Source organism: Sciurus carolinensis, chromosome 9, assembly GCF_902686445.1.
Source record: "Sciurus carolinensis chromosome 9, mSciCar1.2, whole genome shotgun sequence".
NCBI classification, from domain to species: Eukaryota; Metazoa; Chordata; class Mammalia; order Rodentia; family Sciuridae; genus Sciurus; species Sciurus carolinensis.
Genome location: NC_062221.1, coordinates 68,628,986 through 68,650,961, shown reverse-complemented (window position 1 = coordinate 68,650,961; position 21,976 = coordinate 68,628,986). Strand labels below are relative to the sequence as shown.

The window sequence follows — 21,976 nt, the reverse complement described above, 5'->3', positions numbered from 1 at the left end:
GATAATAATTTTTTTAAAAATCAGAAAATAAGATTATAAGGAAACTGTTTTATCACTGGTAAAGTTACTTAATTCAAACCCAGGCAGGTCCTCTCCCTTCCACCCCCGCTAATCTAGGAAGAGGGTTCCAGAGCCAGGCTCAACTGTGAGGGTGAGAGGAAGCCCACTGCCCTTTCTGCTGCAGACACCCCTCCTGCTCACCCACCACAAACAGCGCACAGCTCTCCTGGGTGACAGCCACCATCCCTGTCTTTTCCTTCCTTTCTGAACCATTACTTTTGCACATTACTTCTAACCATGAGCAAAGTTTGCTGCATTCATTTTCCCTGAATGAGATTAACTTATTTGGTCTTCCTGGCACTATTTGGTCTCTCCTTGTCATTGCTTCTGTAAAGAGAAGGGAAGAGAAGCAGACTGGATAGATGGAAAGAAAAGAAACCCAGGGTCACCACCCTAGGAAGGGGGTTCAGATAAAGGGGGCAGGGGTCAAAAATTAGAGAAAGTGAAGAAAACAGAAAGGTGGGAGATGGTTACCTGGTGCCACTAAACACCATAAAAACATTTTGTAAGATAATCAGTAGCATTTCTAAACACTAACAATGACCCGCAAAGGAAATCAAGAAAGCAATCACATTTCTAATAGCATCAAAATCACAAACAAAATACTTAGAAATAATTTAAGTAAGAAGGTGAAAGATCTATACACTGAAAACTACAAAACACTGATGAAAGAAATTGAAGACAACCCTCCAAAACGGAAAGACAGCCTGTGCTCACAGTTTAGAAGAATATTGTTAAAATGTCCTTACTACCAAAAACAATCTACAGATTCAATGCAATCCCGACCAAAATTCCAAAAGTATTTTTCACACAAACAGGAAAATAAATAAATAATAAATAAATAAAAATCTAAAATTCACATTAAACACAAAAGACCTCAAAGAGTCAAAGTAAAGCAATCTTAAACAAAAAGAATAAAGCTGGAGGAATCACTTTTTCCCCCCCTAATATATACTATAAAGCCATTATCAGCTACTTGGGAAGCTAGGCAGGAGATGGTGAGCTCAGGGCCAACCTAAAACATGGTGAGATTCCATCTCAAAACAGAAAGAAAAAAAAAAGCCAGCAGGTACAGTGGTGCCTGCCTGTAATCCAGCAACTCAGAGGCTGAGGCAAGAGGATCGCAAGTTCAAAGCCAGCTTCAGCAACTCAGCAAGGCCCTAAAGCAACTTAGTGAGATCCTGTCTCAAAATTCAAAAAAATAAAAATAAAAAGGGCTGGGGATGAGGCTCAGGGGTTAAGCACCCCTGGTTCAATCCCCAAACAGCCTACAAAACTACAGTAATCAAAGCAGCATGGTACTGGCATAAAACAGACATAGACCAATATTAGGTCCAAAGCTTAAAATAAGTTTCACTTTTCTGCCCTAGAGAGGTCCTTACAAAGACAACAAGTTAGCAGACAGTTCCCTGTTCCCCCTCCTGACCTGTTAACCAACTTAACTAAAATATCTCTTTGTTCTTCTAAGAGCCTACCACAAAGCTTTTCACAGGCCATTTGTAGAAAAGGTCCACCACAATCCAACTACAAGCTTCCATGCAAGCATCTCATAGGACCTTACACAGCAACCCAAACCTGCCCTATCAAATGCCCTGAAGCTAAGCCCTGCCTGCCTCACTCACCTTCTTCTGAGCTGGCCTTTGTCAGACCCTGACTGACAAATAAAGCTTCTTAATGTGAATCTCTGCCTGGTCTCTGGGTTGCTTGGGGGTGTTTCACTATCCCTTCAACCAATGGAACAGAATGGAGAGCTCAGAAATAAATCCATGCACTTATGGTAAATGAATCTTTAACAACAGTGCCAAGAAAGCACAGTGAAGAAAGGCTAGTCTCTTCAACAAATGGTGTTGGGACCACTGGGTGGCCACATGCATAAAAATGAAATTAGACCTCATCTCACCCATATGCAAAAATCAACTCAAGATGGATTAAAGAGTTAAAAAGAGCTAAAACTAAAAAACTTCCAGAAGAAAACATGGGAAGAAAGTTTCACAACTTTGATTTGGGCAGAGAATTTTTTTTTTTTTTTTTTAATGTTACCCCAAAAGCACAGTCAACAAAATAAAAAACTGACAAATGAGGTTATATCAAACTGAGAAGCTCCTGCACAGTAAAGGAAACAATCAACAGAGTGAAGATGGGGGAGAATATTTGCAGACCATAAATCTGATAATGGATTAATATCCAAATACACAGGGAACCCAAACAAGTCAATGGTAAGAAAACAAATAACCTAATTAAAAAATGCTCAAAGGATCTCAACAGACATTTTCCAAAAGACAGACAAATACTCAAAAGGTGTATGAGAAAAATGCCCCACATCACTAATTATCAGGGAAATGCAAATTAAAACCACAACAAGCTATCATTTCATACCTGTTACAATGACTATTATCAAAAACAAAAGATAACAAGCGTCATAGAGGATGCAGAGAATGGGAAGTCCTTGTACACTGTTGGTGAGAAAATAAGTTAGTGCAGCCACTGAGGAAAACACTGTGGAAGTTCCTCAAAAAACTAAAAATACGGGCTGGGGATGTAGCTCAGTGGTAGTGAGTTTGCTTAGCATGCCCGAGTCCCTGGATGTAACTCCCAGTACTGAAAAACAAATAAATAAATAAATTAAAACTAGAACCACACTATATGACCCCAAAATCCCACTTCTGAGTATGCATCCAAAGGAAATGAAATCAATATTTCAAGAAGATATCCACACTCCATGTTCACTATAGCACTAGTCACTACAGCCAAGAAACAGAATCAACCTAAATGTCCATAGATAAATGAATGGATAAAGAAAATGTGGCCTATACATATAATGGAAAATTATTAAGCTTTTAAAAATGAAGGAAATCCTTAAATAGTGACGACATGGATGAATTTGGAGGACATTATACTAAATGAAATAAGCCAGTCACAGAATAACAAATGCTGTATGATCTCACCGATATCCAAAACAGTGAAATCTAGAATAGTCAAACCCATAGAAGGAGAGAGGAGAAAGGCAGTTGCCAGGAGCCCATGGGGGTGGGGAATGGGGAGATATTGGTCAAAAGGTACAAAATTTTAAATGGGGAGAATAAGTTCTGGAGGTCAGTTGTACAGCATGGTGACATCAGGTAATAGAACACATTGAATACTTAAAAATTGCTAAGACAGTATACCTTTAACATTCTTACCACATTCACACAAAAATAACTGTGAGGTGATGTTCATCAGCTAGAGTGTGGCAATAACTTTATAATGTGTACATATATCAAAACATTACTCTGTAATCCCAGTGACTCAGGAGGCTGGGGCAGGAGGATGGTCAGTTTGAGGTCAGCCTCCACAACTCAGTGAGACCCTCAGCAACTTAATAAGACCCTGTCTCAAAAGAAAATAAGAAGGGCTGGGGGTACCATAGTGCTCAGTGGTCAAGCGCCCCTGGGTTCAATCCCTGAATGAAATAATAAGTATAACAATTAATAAAACACACTGTATACTGTAAATGTTATCAATTATTATATTCTTTCAATTATACCTCCATAAATGAGAAAAATAACAAATATATAAAATGGAAAAAATAAATAAATATTTATATATATATATTTTTTTTTAATAAAATTTTAAACAATAAAAGAGAAATAGTGTAAATAGAGGGGGGAAAGGACTCTGGAAACTCTAACCTTTCCCCAGTTTGCTAATTTTAACTCCCTGTTTCTCCTTTGTCACTAGTTATAAGATCCACAGGAATCACAAATGGCAAAGGAACTCACTGGGCAGGATGGGGGTGGGCAGGATGGGTTGGGAAGCTGCACTGGTGTCACCCTGAGGGACATTAGAAGGAAGAAACACCAGTTGGGATAAAAACAGTAGCTGGGAAGGAGGAAGGAGAAATGGACAGAGCCTGAGATGCTGGAAAGGAAGGAGGAAGGCTTTGTGAGCCAAAGAGGGTGAGGACAGAGGTTTCTGCCAGCCAGGGGCCTGACCCTAAATCCTGAGCCCCTCATCTGCCTCACACCCAGAGAAGCAGGGGCTCCAGAGCAGGCACCCCTCGGACACCTCACTGCCAGGCCTGCAGCTGGAGCTCCTGGGTGCCACTGGGATCCTGTGGCCCCACATGACCCTTTAGCAGGAAGAGTCCTCCCAAACCCAGACAGGCCAAGAAGGTCTCGGAATACACTCCAGTGGGGAGCTGGGCCTGCGGCCTGCTCTCACTGACATCCTCCTTTCTCATTTTAAAATGAACCCACTCAGTGATTTCCAGACAGGCGCATAAGCCTTTAAAAATGCCCTGGAAAACAGTTTCAAAATGCCGGTTCCATTTTTTGTCAGAGGCAAGAAAAACTCACCTCTAGAAAGAAGCTACTTCCTTCTCCTCTCTTCAACCTCATCAGATACAAACTCAGGCCCTGGCGACATTTTTTTTTTTTTTTAAATATGATATCAGTGCAATAAAATAATGGAATTGCAGCTGAGTGCAGTGGCACACACCTGTAATCCCAGTGACTCGGGAGGCTGAGGCAGGAGGAGGGCAAGCTCAAGCAACTTAGTGAGGCCCTGTCTCAAAATAAAAGTAAAAAGGAGTCAGTGGTAAAGTGGCTCAGTGGTAAAGCATCCCTGGGTTTAATCCCCAGTTCCAAAATCAATAAACAATGAATAATGGAATTGCAAAACCTTGAAACTAGAGGAATTTTAGATGAGCTAGTTAAGTTCCCTCATTTTACAGAAGAAATCATGAAAAAAAGCTGAGTAAATGCCTTGAAACAAGGAGCCCTGGGTCCAAAGGGGTCCCAGATGGCAGGTGCCCAAATGGGATGCCTGCCAGGTAATCCCTGCAGTGTCCTCGACCCAGTTGCTGCCTTGGCCACTGAGCTCCAGGGCTCCGAGAGGAGATCTCTAACAGCCCTGTGGTCAGAAAGGAATTTGAGGGCAGAGGCCTAGTTAAGGACTCTGATTAAAGCCATATAAATTCATAAATAATCCTTCCTAACTACCAGAGCCTCCTCACCGAGCTCTGGGAACTTGGGCTGGGGATCCAGGGCTCAGAGTGGTAAGAGCTCCTTAGGTTTGATCCAGACCAGAAGGGTCTCTAGTCCACTGGCCTACCAGCCTCAATGACCTTGGACACATACCGAAAGGGCTGGATAGATGTGACAGACACTGATATGAAACATATTGAAAAAGACTGTAAAAAACTTAAGTGACAGTGTACTACTAATTTATTTCTATTTTTATTCTATATTCACGTGCAATAATAAAGAAGTTTTCCAGTACTCAAAATAACTGCCCTAAAATTAGGTTGTTATTGGGACAGATTCAAATTTAAGACACCTGCACCAAGCACGTTCTAAATGCTGAGCCCCAGACTGGAGGCTGGAGACAGACAAATGAATGACCAGGTTCCTGCTTCCCAGAGCTCATGGTGTGCCAGGTACCAGGTACCAGGTAGCAGAACAGAGCTCCAGGACCTAGACCACAGGCTGGGCTGATGCGCGTCCGAGTGCCAGAGTTACTCCCTTTGGCATCTCTCCTCTCTCCACCTATTAATATTTCAGAGAGTTTGGATTTGGCTAGATGAGTCACTCGGCACCAATAAGCATTCTGAAAAGGAAGGAAGCAATGAATAAAAAGCCAAGCAGCTGGAGTTCACAAATGTCAAGAGTGTTGTGTCTAGGTCATGGAGATAGGCACTAGTGGCTCAGAGGGCAGCCACATCTTTTCTTGGTTGCTGTTTTGCACCGTGGCTATTCCCAGCTCAGTTCCAATTCCCTGTGGCTCTCTGGCTTTGTGGGGTTTACTGCAAACTATAATCTAAAAATATGCTCTACTTCCGAAACTCATGGACTTGCCCCTCTCTTTCATCAATCGTATCCAGGCAGCCACCATGTCCGGTTGATCATTCCTTCAAGATGTACAAAATGTTTCTCCTAATCCAACTCTTCCTGCCTGCCTCCTCCAGTGCCAACAGCTCAAGTCGGCCCTCCGGTCTAGTTTCCTGCAGTAGCTCCTGGCCGGCCTCCCTTCATTCAGCCTCTCCCACTTCTGTCCACCCCACACATCCAAGGTCAGATAGCTACACTGAAGCATACATCTAATAGCTGGAGTTGCCTGATCCAAAACACTCACTGGGATAAAAACTGAGAACGGAAGTGGGTACCAAGCTGGAATGACCCTTCTGGCTTGAAGGCGACAAGACACTGCAGTGCTTGTCCCCATGCCTGAACCATAACACATACATCTGTCACAAAATAGACAAAAGATTTCCAGTGTAGAATCTAACAACTAGATAACCGTATGTCCAAAGATGTCTTCATGCTCTTCAAGTATGCCCTAGGAAGTTTCCACCTCAATCAGTTCCCATCTTAGACTGCCTTTCTGAATATCAAACTCCTGCCAACCAATCAGAAATACTGGTTTTACAGATAGGATTTCTATTTTTAAAACAGCAATTCATTTACTGTATGGTATTCAATACTGTACAGCAAGTATTCCATTATATGGATTCTGTATATAAATGAGAATGAACGTGTTCCCTGAATATTGAGACAAAGCTTACTCTGATATATTGCCAAATTAAAAATTAAAATCAAGATGTAGAACAGTGTGCTTAGTGTTACTTTTGAATACAAATAGAGAAGAGATATTTGTAACATGTGCACAGAAATACTTATGCATAAGGAACCTAACAGGGATCATCTATGCAGGAAAGGCAGTCATTAGGGGACTATCCTGGGCTAATGGGCAATAAGATGGAAGAGAGGCTTCTCACTATATCCTAGTTATACTTTTAAAAAGTACATATGTTATGTATTCAAAAATTAATTGAAAAAGAGGCCATTGGTTACCACCGTGGTCTTCCTACAGAAACCAATAACTCCATGTAATCGTGAGAAAAAAATACACCAGCTAAACCCTAATAGAACACAGTCTCCAAAGTAACTGACCAGTACTTGTCAAAACTGTTAAGGTTAGCTGGGGATGCAGCTCAGAATGAATCTGAATGAGAGCTGAGAGTATCTAGAAGGGTCAAGTGCACAAGTCCCTCCCAGCTCTACAAGAGACCACCTCTGAACAATGCAGGCTGAGGTGGGGGAGGGGATCCAGCAAGGGCCCCAAAGCCCCAGCCACAGGGAATGAGTCAACCTATCTTGGAGCAGACTCTTCACCCATGGACCTGGAATCAGACCCTGCATTTAATGCAAGCAAGAAGCCTCACCAACAAACGGATGCTTATAAATAAAGTGATCTATTTAGAAAGTCCAGTAATCCTGTTTCAACTGGAAAGAAGGAAAACAAACCATGGCCGTGGGTTTTCCAAAGACCCCAGCCCAGACAACTGAAAATACTGGTGGAAAGGCCCCGTCCCGGAAACCCAGTTGCACACGCCATGTGAATGGGACCCTATTATTTAAGCACTGTGAAATTGTCCCACATATCTGATATCGTTAAAACTTCTCAGAATATTTCCATGATCAGGCTGAAGAAGAAAAAGTTGTAAGCAGGGCAGGCGGATACAAAGGGCCTTTTGCCAAACTACTTAGATATTTTAATTCTCTGTTGCCTCAGTAGCTAAATAAGCATGGAGAACAAGCAGGAGAGGAATACTAATTAGAGCTAATTAGGCCCTGCCCTCTTCTGCCTCAATCCCCTTTATAAAAAGCCCCCCTGACTCAAGGATGATGGAGTTAAAATGCAAATCCATAGGGTAAACAGCAATCTACAAATCAAGCCCACTGTTTACATATTCATTGACTGTCCTGCCATTGCCACACCTGGGCCTGGTTACCTGAAGAGAGCAGCAAACCCAGTCAAATTTCAACAGCCCATCACAGACCAGCATCACAGACCACCTGGGGTGGGTGAGGGCCGAAGGGAAGGGCACTGCCAGTATGAGTCTGCTAATGAAATAAGGGGCTCCTAGTATTCAGAGCATTCTAATCTGCAGGGTATTCACTAAAAGAACATTTGATTGCTTTGAAAAATAAACTATGATAGCAAACATGACTGCAGTCATATGACAGGACCAAGAGCACACCCCTTCCTCTTAGAGAGCAAGGGTGGCACGGAAAAGTCAATGAAACCTTTCCCTGGTTTTGTGGGAAGACCACTTCCTAGGGTTCCATCTGGAGACTCATGGCCATGGATAATAATAATAGCAAAGATACTTCTGATGGGGAGGGGGCGATGGTTGTCAGCCAGACAGAAACTTGTTTAAAATGAGTCCCTTAACCTGGCTTGATGGCATAGGCCTATAATCCCAGCTACTCCCCAGGCTAAGTCAAGAGGATCACAAGTTCAAGGTCAGCTTTGGCAATTTAGCAAGTCCCTGTCTCAAAATTTAAAAAAAGAAAATCAAAAGGGCTGGGATGGAAATCAATGGAAGTACCCCTGTGTTCAATCCGCAGTACCCACCAATGGACAATGAGTTTCTTGAAGTCCAAGTCAGTTTCCTGCTGGATTTGCCTACTGTTCTAGGGACACCCAGGCAGGCAGGGTCCTGCAGGTCACCTCTTCCTTGCTCTGGGTGACTTTTTTGTTCAAATCATACTCCTGGTAGACAGACAGAGGAGGAAGTACCTACAGTGCTTAAAAAAGAAGAGAGGGGCTGGGGAGATAGCTCAGTCGGTGGAGTGCTTGCCTTGCAAGCACAAGGCTGTGGGTTCAATCCCCAGCACCAAAAAAAAAAAAAAAGAAGAGCAAAATAGAATGTTTGAAGTTGGCTCAGCAACATTGAGAAATAGAGAAATCACATGGGTGAACCAGCCATCTAACCTTGTGGGGTACCAGGGCACTAAGAGAGAGGTGGCAAGTCCTGAGGCCAGCATTCTGCATGCTCTGCCACTATTCTGCTGATCCCTGGGGGCTGACAACTCTAACAGGAAATGGCAGAAGACAAGCCTGTGGTTACAGAGATGGGCAATGGAAAAAAGGGAACCCTGAAGGTACTGGAAATAAACCACCAGCTCAATGCTTTTCCCTCAAGTTGAGGACATGCAGGATAAAGGGCACTAGGCCAAAAGCAATGGTCCCAGGTCCACTGCTCTCAAACCAAGGCAGAGGCAGAGGAGCAAGTGGCTTTCCCCTCTTGGGACCCTTTGCAAAATAAAGATCCTTGTGAGGATGTACATGAACTTTGAAAATGGGAAATCACAATGCAAACGGAAAATAATTGCCTTTTAAAAATTCTTTGGAAGTATTTGAGTTCTTATTAGAATCACAGAATGTCAGACTGGAAGGGAACTTGGATCTCCTTTAACAGTTCCTAAACTTTTTGATTTTATAGAACACCAAGATTAAAAAAAAAGAAAAACAAGCAGAAAAAGGAGGAAATTAATACGGTTGCTGGATTTTTTTTTTCTGCCAAAAATTTTAAAACTACCATCACTAAATAGTTTTAAAAGAAAAAATTTCCACCAGCAGATAAAAAGGGACACAATTTCAAACTAAAGTCTTCGTGAAGCAAGGGACAGCTGACAAATATAGATGCCACATCTTCCTCCTCTCTGCATTTCTCTGGGGTCCCATGAAAACACCAGTGATGGGTCCTAGTTGCCAGATGGGTGCTGGTACTCCGTTGATCTACTCCAAGCTGTGGAGTGAGGATTCTCCCATAAAAAAAGCCTTGCTACAGTATTAAGTTTGAATTAGGGCCTGAACGAAGTTTTTGTTTGTTCAGACCCCTCCTCCGCTCTCACACTGAAACCTCCACTGCCTTCATGTAAATGAGACACCGTAGGGGAAAACAGCCCTACCCTCGGGCAGCCGGGCAACCACTTGGCTCACCAGGGCAGACCAAGTATCTCGGGCTGGAATGTGAATGGAGCACCCCAACACACAATTACTTCCTACGAGAGGGGAGAAAGTGTGCAGTCTTCGGCTTTGGGTTGGTTTGTTGATTTGGAGTTGAAGGAGGAGGCAAGGTAGCTCAGCTGTCTGGCAGCCCACAGCGCCAGAGTAGCCTTCCTCTAGGGGCTTCCTAAATGCCACTCCCAATTCCGAAAACTTAAAGCAGCTTAAGAATCGTCACACAGCTTTCAGCCAGCCCAGGGCAGTGTCAGGCAAAGGCTATTTCAACAGCCCCTGATCCAGAATCCTCCACAGTTAGGGCAGTGTGAGGATCGAAGTGATGGTGGGGGCCGTGCGTCGGGATGCCGGTCTCCCTTCGGGTTTGCAGTGACTTGCGGGAAGCAGGAGGATTACGTCTTTAAAGGAAGGCAATTGGCCTAGGCGCAGTGAAACTTTGGGATTCGCTGTGGGATTCTGTGCACCCGCTGTTCCAGGAGACCAGTCCTCCGGAGTCACCACAGCACCACGCTTTGGCTCCAGGGAAGACCTTGGATCTCGTGCCTCCCGCAGCCCTTCACCTCCCCGGGTCAGGGCACCGGCTGCATAGCTCTGTGCCTCCCGGCCCGCCCCAGATCCACCACAAGGGCCGCTTTGTGCCCGCGAGTGGAGCGCCCTGGTCCTAAAGCTTAACTGGCGGCGGCCCTCCCGCGCCTTGGGCGCGGGCGCTCGCGGGCTCGGTCAGCAGACGGGCCAGGCTGTTTACACAGGAAGGGAAGGCTCCTCCTCAGCCCGGGAAGGGACAGGCGACTCACACGGCCCGGCGGGGCTACGGGCACCGGGTGGCGCATGCAGTTCAGAAGCGCCCGCGGTGCTGTCCCGCGGCGACCGGCCCACCTGAGAGTGCCCCGAAGGCACCCTCTGCTCCGGCAACGCCTCCCGCAGCGGCCCCTCCGAAACTCCGCTGGCTGCAGTGTGCGCGACAAAGTTTCTTTCGGCTCAGCTGGAGGCGCGGCTTACCTGGGAGCGGCGGCACGAGCGCGCAAAGCCCAAGGAGGCAGGCGTACAGGGGCGCCGGGGCCCGCGGCATGGTGGGGCGCCCGGCCTCAGCGGCGGCGCGGGCGACAAACTCCGCGGGGTCGCGCGGCGGGGGCCGGGGAGCGGCGGCCTAAGGCCGGGGGCCGCAGCCTCATGCCCCGCTCGCAGTTCGGGCTCACGGCTCCCGCGGCTTGGCGGGAGGCGGGGGCGGCTGCGCTGGCCCGCGCACGGCCGCCACCATCCCTCCTGCAGCGCTCGTAACAGAGTCTCCCGGCCGCCGCTGTCCTGGATGGCAGGCCGGGACGCCCGGGTGTTGCGGCTCCGAACGGCCCGGGCGGGCTGCTCGGGGTAGGGGAGGGGCTGGCTCCGCGCGTCGCCCGCGACTTGGGCTCCGGGACGCGCCCCGCGCTGAGGCTCCCCCGCGCGCCGGCACACTCTGCACTGCGCCTCCGCCCCTTCCCTTCCTCCCTCCGGCCCGCCAGGCTCCACTTTCCTCCTCTTTTTTCTCCTCCCCTTCTCTCCCTGCCAGGCCCCCGCCCGGCAGCCACACGGTCAGCTTACGGCCAGGCGGGGCGAGGCGGGGCGAGCTCCGGAGCTGGACCAGCTCCGCCCTGCTCGGGGACCGGCCGGGACGCAAAGGCCCCCGGGCGCCCAGGTGGAAATCCCTTCCGGCGCACTTGAGGAGTCGGAGTTCTAAGCTACTGGGTAGAGAGGGGCCCGCTCTGGAGCTTTAGCGAGGGAAGCGGGGGTGGGGGGTGCAAGTTCCATTAGGCAAGCGGAGATTACTTGGACCAAAGGCGGCTCTAGACTTAGGGAAGGAGAGCAGGTATGGCGGGATCCTCCCAAACTTGCACCTCCAGCCCTGGCCTCGCCCCAGGAGGCTGTGCCTGCAGCCGCAAGGTTACAATCTGGATGGGGGAAAGGGCGTGGGGCATGGAGGCACAGATGAAGGACTCTTATCAATTATTAACATTTTGCCGCTTTCGGCGATTTGAGACTAGCCAATATGCCGCTAATCAGTTTTCCTTACCAATACACTGGCGGTTTCAGTGTCCAAACTGATAAACTCAAAAGTGGATGCCTTATCATTTACATCTGTGCTGGATCAGAAATTGCCAATACCCTTATTGCAGTGGGGGACTTCTCAGAGAGCTCATGCAAAGGATCCAGTGGACTTGTCAGGACTATGACGAATGGGTCGAGACTGGAATGGTTTATAGTCAAGAGAAGAAGTGGTATTCATATAGAAGGAAGTAATAATAATACACGTAGCAGGTCAGAGAACACACTGCTAACAGGCACTATGCTAAATGCTAGACTGTTAACTCATTGAAACCTCCCTACACCCCTACTGTTACTCAGTCAAGGAAACAGGCACAGAGGGGCAAACTTCCCCCAGGAAGTGACAACTGGAATTCCTTATCCAAACAAGCAGTAAGGAGTAAAGAACAAGGGGGTCTCACCTTTGCAGGTCAAGAACCAGCTGAAACCAGCTTGGAGAGCCAGGCAGAAAAGGATCCTAACTGCCCAGCATGAGGAGTTTGGATCTTATCTTTATTTGATCCCACCCTCACCTCCCAGACATAAACCCAGATTCTTGTAGGCAATGTGTGCAGACAAAGATGAAACAGACCATAGCAGGCGCCCAGTTTCACTGAAGGTCAGCATTTCATCCTTAAACCTCACACAAATTCCGTATTCTATTCCATCTATTCTGATGTAAAAGTCATGTTTGTCCTCATTTTCCAGTAAAATTGATGTTACAGAAGCTACCCCCAGTTTATCCAGGGATTACCTGCCCCTCAGAGCAATGGCCTTGAGGCTATTCACCCCAGTTTGAGAAGCAGTGATTATAAATAATGAGAAGCTAGTGAAAGAGTTTGAACTGGGAGACATCATGTGCCAAGTGATTTAAAAACATTGGACTGGCAGGAATGTGTGGGATGGATTAGATGGAAGGGGAGTCTGGTCCTGGAAACTGGGTAAACATTGCATTAATAAGTACAATAATGACTTGCATATGCCAAGCATTGTTTAAGTTTAGGCCCTTTACTGTCAGATCTTCTGGGCACTTCTCCACCCCAAATTGGGTGTTTCCTAACTGTTGAAATATCTTACTTTGTCCCACACCCAACACAGACCACCATTTACCTTAATTGCACATGGGAAGTACTATGATCCAACCTGTCCCTGCTGTCATTCTCACCAGCCCCCTTCCTGCCTCACCTGATGCTTCCCAACCTGCCCAGACCTGACATAAGCCACTGAATCCGGAGTGATCCACACTCCATTATCTGAAAACAGGTATGAAGGTGCCTTTTCTAATTCTGAGCTTTTGCTTTCTGTGTCTTTCCGCCTAAGAACGCTTCATTCTTTTAAATAAGCCTGAGGGTGGAGATGTCCTTCAATACTTTATGTCTTCCTTCTCAGTAAGTTGACCTGGGACGATGACTCCAGCTCAAGCAGGGGACAAGGCAATAAATACTTCCCACAGCCATTGAAACAGTTTTCTCTGCAGTTTTCTTTGTGGTTACCTCAGGCACATTCCATGTCTGATCACTGCTGAGCTTCTGAGTTTAAGGGAGGCTGCTGTTTGGATCATTTTGACTCTTGGGGTTGGAGCAAGGAAAACCCAGAGAAAATTTATGCTTCTTACTATCAGTTTTAAAATATAATTCATTTCTCTAGAATTAGTATGTGATCCAACTACTCCAGTTCTGGGTAAATACCCAAAAGAATTGAAGGCAGATTATGTGTACACCCATTTTTGTAGCAGCATTATTCACAATAACCAAAAGGAAGAGATGACCCAAGAGTGTCCATGAATGGATGAATGGATAAACAAAATGTATATGCATACAATGGCCTATTATTCAGTCTTAAAAAGGAAAGAAATTCTGACACTGGCTGTCACATAAATAAACCTTGAAAACATGCTAAGTGTAACAAACTCAACCCAAAGGCACAAACATTATATGATTTTACATATGTACAATATCTAATATAAGCAAATTGATAAAGACAGAAAAGTACAACAGAGGAGAGAATGGGGTTTCAGAGTTTCAATTTGGGATCAGTGAAAAGTTCTGGGAATGGATGGTGGTGATGGTAGCACAATGTGGAGACTGACTACAAATGGTAACACCAAATGGTAAGCTTTGAGGCTCAGGGTATAGCTCAGCGGAGCACTTGCCAAGCACATGTGAGGCCCTGAGTCCCCAGTACCTCCAAAACAAATAAATGACATACTTGAAAGAGTTAAAATTATAAATTTTATGTTATGCATTTTTATGTTTTTTGTACACTGTATTTTTTTTTTTCCATTAAAACAATGCTCAGGGCTGGGATGTAGCTCAGTAGTAGGGCTCTTGTCTAGCATGCTCAAGGCCCTGGGTTGGATCCCCAGTACCACAAAAACACAGTAACAAAACATTTCAAACATCAGACTAGTTAAAACTTTCCTATTTAACTATTCAGTTTTTCATGCTAGCTCTTTTCTACAGTGAGTTATCATATTGAAGAATTCAATTTGTAGCCCAGGTTAAACATTCTGATATAGTGTTGGGTATGGTGGCACATGCCTATAATGCCAGCAACTCAGGAAGTTAAGGCAAGAGGATCCCAAGTTCAATGTCAGCCTGGTCAGCCTGGTCTGGGGAGCTCTGTGTGGTGGTGCATGACTATACTCCCAAGGACTCAGGAGGCTAAGGCAGGAGAATTGCAAGTTCAAGACCAGCCTCAGCAACTTACAGAGGCCCTAAACAACTTAGACCCTGTCTCAAGATAAATTTTTTTAAAAAAATGCCGGATATGTGGTTCAGTGGTTAAGCACCCTTGGGTTCAAACACTGCTACCCCGCCACACACACACCCAAAACAAAAGGTCTGGGGATTTAGTTCAGTGGTAGAGTACTTGCCTAGCTTCCATAAATCCCTGGGCTCAATCCCTAGTATCCAAAAAAGAAAAAAAAATCTGATATATATCATGCAAGGGAAAAAGTTGGAAGAAAGAAAAACACCAATGGCACAGTATTCACCCTAGTTTAGGTAATATTCTTAACTTACTCTTTTACTAACCACTCCTGAGTTTTTATAAGAAATGAACAATATCAGTGTCATCTGTTGATGGACATGCTTGGGTTGCCTCTCCTTTGTGGTTATTGTGAATAATGCAACTGGGAGCATGGTGCCTTCAGTTCTCTTGCATATATACCCAAAATGAATGAATGACAAAATCGATAGCAGGGATTATTAGGTTTAGGGCAGGCTGGGGACACAGCTCAGTGGTAGAGTGCTTGCCCAACACTACCACGGGGTGGGGAGGGAGTGGGGTGTGTGTGCATGAGTGTAGCATATGTACATAGAAAATATATTTAAAATATATGGCAGATTATTAGCCTATGAAACATATACATTCATTTATAGGAAAATGTTCTGACAGGGTTTTCTCTTCTCATGCACTATTGTCTACTTGTTAGGACATATAATCCACATGCCAGCTCAGAGTTACAGCAATACAGGTCTGCAGAGGACAGACCTAAAAGTGCCATTCAGAAGCCTGCAGCACATGCCTGTAATCCCAGCTACTGGGGAGACTAAGGCAGGAGGATCTCGAGTTTGAGATCAGCCTGGGCAACTTAGTGAGACCCTGTCTTGAAATAAAATTCTTTTTTAAAGGGGTGGGGTGGCTGGGATGTAGCTGTTGCCCAGCCTGTGCATGTTCCTTGGTTCAATCCCTAGTACAGAAGGAAAGAAGGAAGAAAGGAAGGAAGGAAGGAAAGGAGGGAGGGCGGGAGGGAGGGAGGAAGGAAGGAAGGAAGGAAGGAAGGAAGGAAGGAAGGAAGGAAGGAAGGAAAAGAGGGAGGGAGGGAGGGAGGAAGGAAGGAAGGAAGGAAGGAAAGAAGGAAGAAAGGAAGGAAGGAAGGAAAGGAGGGAGGGAGGGAGGGAGGAAGGAAGGAAGGAAGGATAGAAGGAAGAAAGGAAGGAAGGAAGGAAAGGAGGGAGGGAGGGAGGAAGGAAGGAAGGAAGGAAGGAAAGGAGGGAGGGAGGGAGGGAGGGAGGAAGGAAGGAAGAAAGGACATTCAGATAATAGATGAACCCAGGAGATGGCAGATGACAAGCCCCATGAACACCCTGGGCTTCCTGTCATGAAAATAGCCTATTATGTGAACTGGCATGCAGTAGCTCCTCAGTAATCTTTGTTTATTTTTAGGTTAAGCAGGCACATTGTGGTTATGCTAAGTGTGACGGTGGAATTTCACCACTGAGAGATGGAATGCCAAGCATGTATTGATAGAAAATTTCATCAATAGGGCAAGGTGTTTCTGTTTGTTGCTTTTAATGCACAAATGTAGCTGTAAATCATAGAAATGTCATATTTCTCTAACTTTATTAAGAAGCATACGCAAGCATTTTTAATTTATTTATGGAGTAGCTAGCACACCCTTGGTAAATAAACCATGTGTTTTCAACCTCTTTCATCTAATTATCAATTCTGAAAATGCTCATTACTTATATCTTTCTGAGAGCAATTTTTCAAAGGTTAAGATTTGAGAATATTTTTAAGAGTATGTATTCCAGAGGAAATGTATGTTTTCCAGCTCTTATGAACTGAAATATTTTTTAAAAATACCCATTAGTAAAATTATAGTAAAGGTTACGATATTTTTCATGTTTTTTTTTTTCTTTCTTTCTTTTTAGGAAACATTTCTTTAAAATCATCAGTAGGACTCAGACCCAGAGGAGGTTTCTGCTGAAGTCTTTCTCTAAATGCCCTTTTCCACTTCAGCAAAGTACACATTTTCTCTTTTCCTAGAAGTGATTCCATAGCACCTAAAGGGTGGAGATTCTTTTTCAGTCATTCCAATAAAAATTACTATGAAGGAAAACAGCTAAGTGTGTGCATACGCACACACACACACACACACACACACACACACACACACACACACACAAATTTAAGCCAATCATGTTTCGAGACTTCCTGAGTAAAGGTCGGAACTTAAAGGAATAATCAGGACGTAGAGAAGGGACACAGAAAAGATATGGTCCATGCAGGTGTGACTTGGAGAGAAATGCCACAGGCCTGGAGTGATAAGACAGAGGCCCTGAACTCGGAGCAGAGACAGATATCTGAAGACTAGAAGGAAGTCATTTGGAGAGAATGCTCTTGGAAACTGAGCCAGCATTTCCCTTCTTTCCCTTAAACCTCATTTCCTCTTTCCCAAGAACCTCAGAACCACTTTCTTTTTAATTCTGCTTTCTACCTCCACGCCCCATTCCCTTCCCCACACCTCACCTCTCCTGTACCTTGGTGTACCAGTGATATAGCAGTGGCTCTTAAGACAACGCTCCAGTAACTGTTCAGAAGTCTTTTAAATGGCAGGACAAGCTTCTGCCTCTTACCCTTCCTTGGGGAGCATGTTTGAGAGTGGGGTAGAAGATGGAGGCTGAGCGCTGTTCAGAACATGGTTTGTAGGAAGCCAAGAGTCAGCCACCAGCCTGGGACCCAACATGGGCCTGTTTGCTTGGCTGCTGTGCCTTCTGTAAAACATGGGCCCTCCTAGTCAATTACTAGTGGAAGAAAACTAGGAATCTGCACCCTGATTCAGAATTGAGGTCCAGTCCTCAGTGCTGTCAATTAGCTGAGCCACCCTGTTCTCTGGCCCTCAGTTTGCTCATCTAGAGAGCGAAGGCTCTGGTCCCTGCCAGAGCTGCCTCTGTAATTACTACTGGTAAACTCAAATGTGTTCAGCACTTGGCAGCAGGCTCTGGGATACATAACCTGATCTACCAACTAAAAATTGTTCTTCAAAAAACCACTGCCCTTAAATAGAGGGTGTGAGTCCTGTTTGAACATGTAGGAAGACTGTCTTGTGGGTGCTTTCTGAAAATGATCACCTTTCTTCTTTAAAGGATGTCTGGAGGGTTTCCATCAGCTCCCATGCTAATCCACCCCTATTATTTAATCATCAATCACAGCAAATTCTTTAGTCCATGGAAACCGAAATCCTTTGATAGTTTTTTCTTCTCCCAGTTTTAGTGGAGATCTGGTCCCTGTCCCCTCCAGCATTTCAGAGGCCATAAAATAAACATGATGCCTGCAGTGCCCACCAGAGGTTCTGAGGTTCAGCTGCACATTCGGACTCACAGGTCTCCCAGAGAACACACTTGGCCTTAGATAACTCAAAAAGACATAGGGTGGAGTCACCACTGGCCTGTATGACAGTGTCAAGAGTTCATCTCTACACAATGTATTCATGTATTAAAACATCATATTGTACCCCACAAATGTGTACAATATTTGGGTATCAATTAAAAAATAAGCAGTTAAATAAACAGTTCATCTCCCTGGAGCACTGGTATCAATCAAGCATTATTAGTCGGCTTTGGTGTTAGGCAGGTATAGACTCCTCTCATCTCCCAGGTTTAGAGAACAATGTCTCTGTAATACCTCCATGGGTATAGATTCCAGGAACCTCACAAAAGACAAACACTGCTGAAAGTCACCACAAGTAGAGAGAACCAAAAGATGGTGCCCCACCAGATATTTTTAGTTCACACAACTCAACACTATAAAGCATACCTTATTCTCCCCATTTGGACACAGGTGATAATAAGCAGTAGTGCCAAGAATTCCTGACTCCACTGTTCTACTCTTTTACAACTGTCTCATTTTGAGTGGAATTTCTGATTTAGTGTGACTATGACATAGTTTTAACATTATCAGAGTGTATTTAAAGGAAATATAAAGTCCTAATGTGTTCTAAAGTACAACAGTGTTTCTCATATAATAATTGGTCTTTTCTGTAGTTATTTAAGAACATATGTGCAGGATAAATTAGCAAATAGAGTTGGACATTGGAGGGGCACGCTTATAACCTCAGATAACTTGGAAGGCTAAGGCAGGAGGATTGCAAGTTCAAAGCCAGCCTGGGAGACTCAAAATGATCCTGCCAAGGAAAAAAGAGAGAAAGATATAGAGAAGGAGAGGAAGAAAGAAAGAAAGAAAGAAAGAAAGAAAGAAAGAAAGAAAGAAAGAAAGAAAGAAAGAGGGAGGAAGGAAGGAAGGAAGGAAGGAAGGAAGGAAGGAAGGGAGGAAGGAAAAGAAAGAAAGAAAAAAGAAAAGAAAGGAAGGAGAGAGGAAGGAAGAAAGAAAGAAGGGAGAGAGGGAGGGAGGGAAGAAGGAAGGAAGGAAGGAAGGAAGGAAGGAAGGAAGGAAGGAAGGAAGGAAGGAAGGAGGGAAGAAATAAAAAAAGAAAGAAAAGAAAAAAGAAAAAGAAAGAAAGAGAGAGAAAAAGAAAGAAGAGCCGGGGATGTGATTCAGTGGTAGAGTGCTTGCCTAGTATATGCAAGGCCTCAAGTTCAATCCCCCGTATTGCAAAAAATTAGCAAATGCATTGAAAATACCTGGCATATACTAGACAGTCAGTAAATGTTCATTGAATCTGCCTTGTATTTCTTAAATTGGGAGGTGAATCCAAACGATTTCTTTGGGCTGTAGCTTGACCACTACTCTTCTATGTCATGTGACACAGAGTCGCAGCAGACCTTTAGCTATATGGGGCTCCAAGTTTTATAGGTCTCCTTACAGAGTGCATTCCTAAACCACAATCCAATCATCATTGACAGCAAATACAATACCTTTCAACTGTAGATGGATAGGCAACAATGTAGTAAGCCTTGGCATTTCTGGCTCAAGTTAGGCCGTCCACATCACTGTTTCCCAAAAGCAGCTAGAGGACAGAGGCTCGCCAGACCCAAGGCAGGAGGCTCACAAGCTATAACTGGAGCTAGTGGGGCCCTCTCCTTCCAGAGACCACATGGACGCCAGAGAATTCCTCTATACCAGAAGACAGGGCTGGAGAAAATGCCTTGCTACTTACAGTTGTTCAGATGAGCAGGCAGAGCACACACTGGAACGACTGGAAGATCAGTAGACCAGGCATCAGAGGAGGGTGCAATGCCCCAGGTCCTTCATGGCCTGCTTCACTCTCAGGCTCACGGACACCTTCTCACCTTTGCATCTCCCCACCCCTCACCTCGTATTTTAGTTTTTGTACTTGTGATTGAACCCAGAGATGCTCTACCACTGAACTACATTTCTTTTAAAATTTTATTCGGAAACAGGATCTCACTAAATTGTGGAGGCTGGCCTTGAATTTGCAATCCTCCCACCTCAGGCTCCCTAGTTGCTGGGATTACAGGCAAGCACCCCTGTGCCTAGCCCTTCCTTATTCATCTTTAGATGAGTGAACTGCTACCAACAGAATGCTTTCCTCCCTGCTCTTCAAAGTCTTGGGCCTTATCTCTTGAGGTTTTGGAGAGTGACCATCTCTCTGATGTAATTCTCAACCTCTGAGAGTGGCCATTTACAGAAGTGTTCATTTCTTCAAATATTGGAGCGTATACATATGCCAGATCCCGCTCCAGAGTGAGAGTAGACAGTGATGTGCGTGCCAACTCTCCAAGGATGAGAAAACCATGTAAGGTGAAGGGAAGAAGAAGAACAGAGACCAGGTATTTGTTCCTGCCTCCCCTGCTGAGCTGGGTCATTGTTCTGAGACTGAGTCTAAGGCAGTGTGATGTGGGAGCACATGAGGTGCATTAGCACCAGAGGAGAGTCAGAGAAACCTCCCTTACAAGGCCCTCCATGCCCTTTCACTTTCTCCTGGACAGAGGCAGATAGGTGGAGACTGTGGAGCATCACTGGAAGGAAGTGAATCATCACTTGGATTGGGGCAGGGGAGGGAATCATCAGAAAAACACATGAGCAGAAAGAGATAATAATATTATAATATTCAAGTGGGGTCCATTGTCCAAATGTCTCTTATATTCACACTTTGAGGATTTAAAAATAAATCCTGAAGACCTAGGATAATAACAGAAAAACTTAAATATCCTTGGAAAACAACAAATGCTATATGATGGAATGAGAATTATGTACGATTTGGAGCATATTGTACTGTTAATTGTCTTCAGTAAGAAAATGGTGAAGATCTTAATTTGGCTGCAGAGAGACACTTTCTGTGAGCCCTGATTCTTCTGATTTGCTTTCATATTCTAAGATATTCTTTGCTCTAGGATGTCATGTCTTTTAAGCAGAGTCATTATTTTTATATTTGGTAAATATCGTCGAGGGCTTTCTACACAGAGGAGAAATAAGACAGAGGGTCATCCTTTGGGATGCTCAGGGTGGCCAAGGCACTAACTGATAAAAGCAGCCAAAGGATGGCTGAACATTCATGCCAGTCTGTTGGAGGATGCAGTTTTTGGCTTGGACCCAATGGGGAGAGCATATTGTCCCCCGCAAAAGGAAGGAAGCTTCAAGGATTCCTCCCATCACCACTTGGGGGCAGGACACCACAGCTGGTAGGGGAATGGAGAGCCAGAGAGAGAGAAGCTGGAGTCCCCAGACAAAGAAGGAAACCAAACCATACCTGGGGTAATAAATAACATGCAACGGGCATGTTACAGGCAATTTTAGATGAATTATTTTAATGGAGAGAATAATTTACAAAAGTTGAACAACACAGAACAGATTTTTCATTTGGGTACTAAAGGCCCATTAACATGTGAATTCCAGAAAGATAAGGACTATGTTTCATCTACAGCTCTATTTTGGCCACCAAGGTCTACGAAATAGAGGACACTCTTAGTTTCAAATACATGACTCATTTTCCTTGTTAAGCAGTGTCCTATCCTTCCTCTGTTAATAAATTTGGCATTAAGTGACACAGAAGTAGGCAATCGAATCAGATTGCCTGGGCTCAAATCCTGGCTGTGCCATTTGCTGCTAGCTATGTGACTTTGGACACGCTGCTTGTCTCCATTCACTTAACTACTGAACAGGGATAATAATAGTAACTACCGCATAATCATCATGAGACTGAATTAAAGGTGTTAATATATGTGAGGCACTAAGAGTTGAGCCTGATACATAGTGAGCTATCAGAGTATGCTGTTATTGTTGCTGCTTTTTAAGCTGCCTCTCTCGTCTGGAAGAAGCAGAGTGTCCTCTGATTGGCCCACATGTCGTGATTGTGGGCTCAGAAAATATGTGTTCAGACCTGCAGGAATTATGAGACCTTTGATGATTTACCCCAGCTCCT

The 21,976-nt window shown here is 44.8% G+C and overlaps 1 protein-coding gene across 1 annotated transcript in view; it reads right to left on the bottom strand.

The window, feature by feature from the left end:
* Itgb5 (integrin subunit beta 5) overlaps positions 1-10,981 on the bottom strand; it is a 110,587-nt gene extending 99,606 nt beyond the window's left edge. The window contains exon 1 of the mRNA XM_047564606.1: positions 10,849-10,981. Coding sequence (XP_047420562.1) covers positions 10,849-10,918 — 70 coding nt within the window. The 5' untranslated portion in view covers positions 10,919-10,981. The remainder of the gene's footprint in view (positions 1-10,848) is intronic.
* Between the last annotated feature and the right edge of the window lie 10,995 nt (positions 10,982-21,976).